The sequence below is a fragment of the Buteo buteo genome, chromosome 6, assembly GCF_964188355.1.
Source record: "Buteo buteo chromosome 6, bButBut1.hap1.1, whole genome shotgun sequence".
In the NCBI taxonomy this organism is placed as follows: domain Eukaryota; kingdom Metazoa; phylum Chordata; class Aves; order Accipitriformes; family Accipitridae; genus Buteo; species Buteo buteo.
In genome coordinates, this window is record NC_134176.1 from 19,746,166 (window position 1) to 19,755,864 (window position 9,699).

Consider the following 9,699-nt stretch of genomic DNA (forward strand, 5'->3'; position numbering starts at 1 on the left):
GAGCTCTTTATGATCATCTTTCTATGATAAACCTCCCATTGAGGATATAATCTGCATTTCTTTTTTCTAGGCTTCTAGTTCTGACTCTGCAAAAAGTGATTTTGTTTGAACAGGCAAGCTTACTGCACAATTCAGACTGTTGTATCCAACTACTATGTCTTCCATGTTGCATACTGTTGCATCATTCTCTGAATCATCCATAAATTATATAATAGTAATTATAATATTATATAAGATTGTATAATTATATAATGATTACATTCTGTATTACACATTAAATATTCTCTATTAAGTATTATATTTTATATATTATGTTGTACATATAATTATATTATTATATATTATAATAATACATATAATATGTTATAAATTTGACTTAATTCTAAGTCAGGGATGAAAATATTTATTAATGGTGTTGTTCCTACAACTGCTCATTAAATAAATCTGACAGAAACACACACATTTGGTAGCGATTCCAAATGACAGTTCTTTCCTGAGCTCTGCAAGGCATTTCTTAATTCACTTATAAAACCTGGAGATCATTGCAGATTTCAGTAGATCTTTTCTAAGAGGCAGAAGCTTAAGAACAAGCAGTAAAAAATATTGACATAAGCAAGGGTCATTTATATTCAAAGGGTAAATTATTTTTCCTGAGTGAAAGAGAGTGAGAAGCTGTCAGGAGACAAGCTACAGTGGGCAGCTGCACACCAAAAAAATTCAAGATTAGCTACAAAACACACTCAGAGAAGTAGAGGCTTAGAGGTTCTTCCATGGTGCTCTCCTGGTCAGCAGAAAAAGAAGGCAGAAGTGATCAAGAGAAGAGGGTCTGGGGTAGTTTGCTTACGGAGAAGCATTCGGAGAAATAAACTGAAGAGTTACTCCGCCTAACTACCACTACTAGACCCGTGGGATCAACCACGGCATGAATGATAAAGACTTCAGAAAAAAAGAACCAGTTAAGAAAGAAGGGACAAAATTTGGCAGGACTAGGGTGTCCAAGACTATTTCCATTGTTCAGAGAGAAGAAAATCAGGGAAAGCATGCATCAATGGATAAGGAACATTGAAGGTAGAAAATTGGGCATCAAGAAGAAAGTATGTTACAGTTATTGAGAGCAGTAGTAAGGCAGTGCACTCAGAAAAAAAGGACAGTATTTATCCCAGAGAAGAAATAACTGAAGTCAGTATATTGTTGGTGCAGTTCTCCCCTCAGCAGTACTTCATTCATTCTCTACTTTTAAAGATAATTTCAAAAACCTGAGCAACATTGAAGGTAAAGTGAAGTGCATTTCTACCTTAATTTAATTCTATGACAATTTAAATACTTCCTTAAGCTCTCCTACCTAACTGAAACTTCTGACTGCTGGTACTCCAACAGCATGTCCTGTTTCAGGAAGCAAACCCAGGCATATCTTCATAATTCTTCCATGTTTACTAAAGATCAGAATGGCTTTTCTCAACACTTAGGTTTTTAAAGAAGTGAAATTAATATACGCATTAGTAACAAAACAGCTGCGGAGCTCTGCAGGAATCCCATCAACAAGGAAGCAAGCAGGATGAGTAGAAAGAACCAGCTGGTTAATCAGAAGAGAAGGCAGCTTGTTGAAGAAGCTGTCATCTTTGAATCTTCAGTTGGTGGGTCATTTTGTCCTCAGCAGGGACTCCTTGCATGAAGTGTAATTTTTACTTTCACTGTTCAATCAGTATGACAGCTTTGGTTCTAAATGCAGTGAAAGTCTGGGCTCTGATTTAAATTGTTCCCTGATGGTTTATTGAAAAATATCAAATAAATGTAATAGCAATAAAATTCGGATGTAAAAGATATAATCAATTTTAAGTTCCGTATGTGAGAACTTTATTCTTAAGCTGTTGAGATTATATACATGTGATCAATTTCTGCAGTTTCTAGCAATTGTTTTCAGGTTATTTGGTGGTGGTAGTTTTTTTTCTCAATAATCGTCAAGTAGTGAGTTTTTACTCAGAGCAATACAAATTGTGAAATACAAGTTTTCAGGTGTTTTAGACCCACAGGTCTGTATGGTCATTGTATAGTTTAATGCATATTCAAGTGATATTTCCGCTTACTCTCTGGAATTATACTGTAATCATATGGAATATTTTTATGAATCAGTTTGTTTCACAGGCTGGTACTTTGGAATGTCTCAGAAAGTGTTCTGTTCTTTTCGTTGCTGTTTCCATAAGCAGTTTGCATAGGAGAAAAAAAAAAGGGGGCCTTTTTCCAGTTAATATGACTTATTTTTCTAGCTCATGATAATTGCCTATTGGAGTCAATATTTATTTATAAAACTGTGACCATATAGTAGGAAAACATGTTTAAGAGACCTGTATTTGTAAATTGTCTTATTTTTAGGTTTTTTAAAATTCTTATTTGTATTGTAATTCCCAAAGAAAGAAGTCAAGATTGGAGTTCTCAGTCAGATAGCAAAGACATAAAAGAAAATTCTGAGCCCCATGTTCTTAACATTTAATCTGAGTTAAAAGGCAATAAAGCAGTCATCTCCGACTCATGGCAGGCAGGCAACATGTTACCCTACAGATCTTTTGACATTGTTCTAGTCACAAGGAATAAGTTAAAATGAGGGCCAACAGGATGAGAGCCAAGTAGTATTTACCCATATTGCTTTGAAGCTCAGTGCATCAAGGAGGGTTGGGAGAACATTGTAACAAGTGGCTCTAGAGCAAATTAACGTGGAAGACAAGGATGTCAGTAATAAGGTTAAATAGAATTTGCATACAGTAGACAAACAAAATTTGGAAAATTTTATCACCGGGGCACGTAAAACTGATGATAAAGTTTTAATGGGAAAGATGGTTCCCTTGGAAATTGAATCCAGATTTTCTGACTGAAGCAGAGGAAAGATAGTGTCAGAAATAGTGGAGAAGCAGTAAAGGAAGACCCTTGGATCACAAGGTAAGTTGCATTTCTTCAGTACTTCTGCTTCCTTGAAAATACAAGTTAGATCAAAATTTAACATCATTTGATATTAGTGAAAAAGGCAGCGGGGTTCTTAGCTGCCTTTTCCTTATGAAATCACCAGGGTTTCCTGCATAGACTGGGTCCCTATGACGTTCATATTAGATTTCCATAAATAATACAATGAGAAAAGTTTTTTTAATAGAAAATGGGTTTGGGATTGTCACAGCCAGGTCAGAAGAATGAAAGTAAGGCAGACATTGTTAGACCTGAATGGTGCTGGGAACTTAAGCATAAAAGAACTATGTCCAGAAATACTTGCAGAAAAGCCTGAAGGCCTAAATCATTCATAGCAAGCAATCCTGCTGGCCTCTGGTATCTGAGTAAGATACAGCATTTGAAATGTAGAAAATATTTAATGAGACAATAAATGTATTGTGAGAGATGCAAGGCAGTACAGTTGAATGGCTCACAGTACTTAAGAGCACTTCAGATACAATCTAGCATGGTAATTCAGGAAACTGCACTCCTTAGCACTTCTCTGAAATAATCTAAGGAAAATGCACAACTTCTCTTTACTCACAATATACACCTAAATATTGAGATAGCAGGGAACTTGACACACATAGGTTTTGGAGACTCATGATAGAAATGTGTATGAATGCTTAATCTCATTTGTATGGCTACAATAAATAGGGAAAACCCACTGCTATTCTTGGTGTGTCCTAAAACCAGGGAAATGTAAATTGCAGAGAAATTGTGAATTGAAGACCCAGCCCTGTGTGCCTGGCATGCTTTTGTCTCTAATTCAGGAGGACTAGTATATAATATTGCTAAGTCTTTCATTGTGGAAGAAAAAATACGGACAATTAAGAAAATCGCTCTAGTTCATGGACTATTGCAGAAATAAGTTACTTATACATATGGTATATCTTATTATGTCTTCAACTGCTCTGAGAAAATGGTTGTTATATAGCAATGCATAAAAAGCCATGTATTATGCCTCCACATGTAGGCTTTTGATAAATTGCAGCTGTGTATGGAAAGTAGGGGCCTCTGTAACTTGTTGTTTCTCATAATACCTCAGTTAACTGGAAACTAAAAGTGTTTGGAAACAAGTATTTAAAATTCCTTAAATTTCTAACTTTATGTTTATTTGTAAGCAGAAAGTAGTCTTTTTATATTTAGTTATGTTAACTGTTAATGCTATTTTACCCAAACTTAAATGTATTGTTAATGCTTTTAAGTCATACATTAGACAATAAATTATCTGGAAAGTCAAGTAACCATTCCTACTACTTTTAAAGAAATGCTATTCTTTTTTTTTTTTTTTTTTTTTTTAGCAGTAACCAAAGTGAACCCCTATTCATGTAGAATGCTTTGAGAAGGAACCTTGAAGTTTTCATTCTCAATGGTATGTCCCATGTTATATTTCTCTTCCTGTATTTCATTTATGTGATATATCTGGTGTTTTCTCCTCACTGATCTCTATGAAAACTTCTGCCTCCATAAAATATATTAGATGAAAACTTTCTTCCCAAGGGTTAGCTTCAGTTCTTTCAAAGTCAAAGTGAAGACCATCCATCCTCAGTAGTATAATTAATGATCTCTAAGGATGTTTACATAGTGGAGAAATCTAAGCTAGTTTTAAGCCACCTTCTTCACTTGCATATATCTGATGTATGGCCATGACATCAGAGATCTGAGCAGAGTTTAATTTATCCTGGCTCTTATTCGACTTTGGGGCTTGTCCTACTGAGCTAACCAGTTGAAAGCCAACTCAATGGCAGTCTCTGCTGGCTCTGCAGTGCATTCACTACTCTTTTTTTTTAAGTAATAGAAATGATTGCTTAATTCTGTGATTTACCACTTAGGACAGATACTCAATTATCTAGAGAAATACAGGGTGGAATTAAAATCTTTGATCTATACTTTTGCATGTTTTGAACAGATATGATGGATTAATGAAAAAAATTATGTATAAATCACATAGATACAGTATATTTCAAATTGTGTGCCTACACATAAAAGGTGGTGCTTATGTGAGAGTCTTTCTGTACAAAAAGAAGAAACATTCTGGCCAAATTCTGTATTTGTGTTTTTATCTCAAGAACTACAAGATCTGACCATATGTAAATTGTTGTGGGTTTAGTTGGGAAAAAGCTTAAGAAACTGATTAGTATATACAGCTATTTTTAAAATAAAAAGCTAGGCTGTATTTGCATGTGGATACTTTTCTGATAAGTATTCATTTCAGTGAATTAATAAACACAAAACTTCAAGAGGCAGCTTATATTAAACATTAGTCTTTTAGGTTATTCATTTACTCTACTCAGATTTACAGTTAAAATATTCCTGTCAGAAGGAAAGTACCATTTCTCTAATCCAGTTTCCTATGAAAATACACTTAGGTGATTTGGGGAGTCTTCAATTACTTAATTGTATAAGAGAATAATTTATATCTCACAGTCAGTAACTTGTGATGCTGATTATTACTCAATTTTCAGTGAAAGATCAGACAATCTACCCGAGGCACTACATACCTTGCAATGTCTATATATATTTTACTAAGAATGTTGAATGAATAGTGACCTGTGAAATAAAGATCAATATGCTGTGACATAGTATTTTCATAGTCACAAGGATGAATATATCATTTGCTTCAGCTAGATGAAAACGAAAATTTAACACTCCAAGGCCATTCTCACTTTTAGATTACTTTTGGCAAGGCTCCAAAAATCCATAACATTTAAATAAACGTAGTGTTTCTTCTAACTACTTACCAGTTTATTTGTCATTTATTTATCACCCAACATATCTTGCTAATCTCTGCTGAAAGGTTGTTCAGAAAGTGATTCTTAATTCAAAGAGTCATTTAGTGGCTTTCAGGGTGTTGAACAAACACCATGTAAAGTTGAGGGCCATTTTTCAAGAGCAGCTTCCAAACAGGCACACATATAAACATTAAAGATGTGATTTATGCCCATAACTCAGATATTTTGGGTGAAATCCTTGCCTCCTGAAAATTAATGGCAAAACTCCCATTAACTTCAGTTTAGCCAGGTTGTCAGCACTGACTTCTAAAACACTCACAAAGTGATCTTCCAGAATTAAATTCTGAGAATACTTCATAACACTAAAAAAAGAGATTTTGCTATTCGATTATTATACATTCTCTCAGGTATTTAAATCTGTACATTTTCTTTGAATTAAGTAGTTTACTTGCAAACAGCACAGGTTATATTAATAATTACTGTCATTAAAATAGGCTTTTTTAAAAAAAATGCTTCAATGGTTGATCTTTAAAAACAGATCCCTTTTATGCACCCTTTGATACATATAGTCACTGAGAAAGGTACTTAAATTATAAGGAGTATCAAATTACTCGCAGGTTCAAAACAAATAAGAGGTGGTACTTAATCATAGAGCAGGTGCTCAAGCCATGGGCTTCACATTAGTTCAGAAAGCTGTTAGACAAATCCATGTAATAAATATACATCACAAATAATTACATGCAGACATACATGTGTGGTTTAGGAAACTCCTGAATGTACAGAGAATACACCAAGGGAGGGTAAATCAAGGAAGTATCACTTCCCATATCCCTGGGTAAGTTACCTCAATAGCTCATCAACCTCATTTAACAGAAACCACCTTATTTAAGTTATAAATTTTTCTAGCTTTGGCTTCAACTTGTGCCTATCATCATGTCTTTCCTTGTAGGCTTAAAAAGATATTTACTATCCTAAATATTTTCCCTAGAGATACTTATGGTCTTGATTTGATTGGATCAGTTCTCCAATCTTTTTTCGAACAAAGTATTTTAATATCTCATTATAAGGCATGTTTTCCAGAACTTGTATAATTACTGTAGTTATTGTATCAGTTCTTTTAAGTTTCTCAGTACCCTTTTTGAAGTGCTGGCACCAGAAAGTAGACACAGTATTTCCTTCACAATTTTCCTAACACCATATTCTGAAATAAAATCAGTCTTGTATTTGGTTTAGATATTACCCTGCCTATACATTCAAGGATCATATTCACCCTCTCATGTAAAACATCACAGTAGGAGATAATCTTAATTTCATTATTTTCTACAACTCCTCAGTCCTTTTCAGTCACTGCTTTCCAGGACAGCATCTCCAGTTTGTAATTATGACCTGCATTCATTCTTCACTGGTGAGTAAGTTTGCATTTCTTTGTATTATAACATGTGGTGTTTGAAAGGATCCCTTTCACCAAGAAACTGAGTGACTGGTCCACCTCCAGCTATCATGTTGTCCCTAAAGACGTGATTGAGGGTGATCATCACCTCAAACTTGTCCTTACATGAAAAACAATAGAATATCATCATGTTTTAGTCTTAATCTAGAGCCAACTATGATCTGAAAGAATTAATTTAATTTAAATATTTCCATAACAACAGGGTGTCATTTCATATGTTTATGGCTATGTAAGGTTCATTATTGCACCATGAGGCTTGAACTTCGTCTGATCAACTCTACTTCACAAGAGGTTAATAGTTCATTGATAGCAAAGTTAAGCACTAGTACAGATTGTTTATTGCCAAGACATGAATGTTACCAAATGATGTTAAAAGTTCCAAAGAGGTGGGAATTTGGTAGTCTGAGGGATTCTTGAAAAAGATGAAGATTAATAATTTTTATTGAAGGAGAGAATAATAACATTTTAATCTAAATAGTACTTCTTCAGGGAAAGGGGAAGCACATATTCCAAATCAAGACCCTCTTCTGTGAAGAAAAACTTAAGATGTAGTATTTTTTTCAGAAGAAATCTTTCTTTAGTCCCATCATTTGGTAGTCATTGATGTCTTGAAAGCTGGATAATCTAGAGAAGCTGCTTGCAACTGAGGTAAGGATAGGCAGATGTAAGCAGTTTTCTGTTTTCTCTTATCAGTCTTCGTAACCTTTGTAACTGTGTTTCTGTATTTGAAGCTGTTGTAAATAAATTATTTTCTTTTACCTTTACTAGGCTTTTCTCAAGAGTGCGTTTAGAATAAGTGTCAAACAGGACATCCTATCCCTTTGTGTAAGGCTTTCTTTAAAACTGAATTACTGTACTAGTTCTTCAGGGTATAGAATGTCTTTGAAATTTCCAGGGCATTCAAAGGATAATAAAATATGTCTCTGCTAAACAGCATGGATTATTCTGGAATTTTCAATTTTGTCTAAGTAGAAGATGCATCCCATTTTGCATTCTGCAAGATGGTAGGGCTGCTGCCATTGAACACTGATGGTAATGGCAAAGTTTGCAGCACTATAATTCTAGCAATCTTTGTGTCATCTCTAAATTTTATCAGTAATAATCATAAATTTTATTCCAAATTATGAATAAAATTATGTACTGCATCTCGGTATAAACCCGTCAAATATTTTCCAAGATGATGAGGGAATGTTGAGATCCAACAATTAATCATTTTTTTTATTATTTAATTTTAACTTTTTTATAAGTGTCATATTTCTAGTAAGAAAGCTAGGCAGAACTAAGACAAATACTTTACAGAATACTATTTTGTCAGCCTAATTTATAACTACATCAAATAATTTTGCAAAATGCATTTGATAAAACTTAGCCCTGTGTGTTAATGGGATTAATTGAATTGCCATCTTATATCAGGGAAATAAATACTAACAGCTTTTACTTTTCAGAGACTTTTTTTGACTATTGGAGTATCCACTTTAGCATATACTAACATACAAATTAGCTTTTTTTTTTCTTACAACCACAAGGAGTAGGTCTTCTGTTAACATAAACTTTGTTTCAAAATAAGCTGCTTGCAGCATGTGGAAGGTCATGGGGCAATTTGGGAAATTTTTAATGTAAGTTTCTGGTAGCTTAAGACCTAGAAGTCTTGGGTTGCATGTTGTGTTACAGAACTTAGAGGATCTCTGTCACAGGTGATTGAATTTGGGGAATTAAGGATGAGGTGTAAGAACTAAATTTGTGCTAAAAGTGCTAAATTTGCACAAGTCATATTGTAAATAACATTTACATCCTGTTGAATGCACGTAATGATACTTGTTCTTCTTTTTTAAAAATCTTTGAGATCCTCATATGAGATGTACTACACAAAAAGCATTTTTTAGTTCATTAATTCTTTGTATAGAATTCAAGTGGTAGGAGTCTTGAGCTCTTCAAAAACAATATTGGTGTTGGATATCAACAGCTAAATATAATGTCTGTTTTACATAATGTCTTTTGGGTTTTAAATACCAAATCTCTTCTCTCTTACAGAAGTTGATCAGGATTCTGATGGCCGCATTAGCTTCAAAGAGTTTGAATCTGCAATGAAGTACGGACAAGATGAAGTATCACCAGTGTACTTTGCCTAAAGAATATTCTCTGGTGAAAAGACAAAGTGAAAACTTCAGATCTCAAGATATTTAAAAATCAATGAAACTTCATTTGTTTCAGCCAGCATTTTAAGAACTTTGACTGTAAGTGTAGCTCTGAAGAACAGCCTTTGAAGCTTTACTGTTGACAAGCTGGGTGTATTAATTTACATGTGTATGTGTGTGTAGAATACTTAAAATATTTGAAATCTCAATTGATTCCTAATCAGTCTAGTTAGGAACTGTAACTCTGTACTTTTTGACTTAACAGATGAAAAAGGAGCAACTCTGATTTGCAGTTACTGTGAAATTTATTTGTTCACTTTTTGAACAGCCCTTTGTTGACAGACCACAATATCTCCCATGTATAGAAACTGATTAAATTTATGGCAGATAATGCCTGCTTTTTTAA

At 33.9% G+C, this 9,699-nt stretch overlaps 1 protein-coding gene across 1 annotated transcript in view; it reads left to right on the forward strand.

Annotated features, from left to right (window-relative positions):
* EFCAB11 (EF-hand calcium binding domain 11) overlaps nt 1–9,287 on the forward strand; it is a 73,534-nt gene extending 64,247 nt beyond the window's left edge. The window contains exon 5 of the mRNA XM_075031005.1: nt 9,169–9,287. Coding sequence (XP_074887106.1) covers nt 9,169–9,287 — 119 coding nt within the window. The remainder of the gene's footprint in view (nt 1–9,168) is intronic.
* The last annotated feature ends 412 nt before the right edge of the window (nt 9,288–9,699 follow it).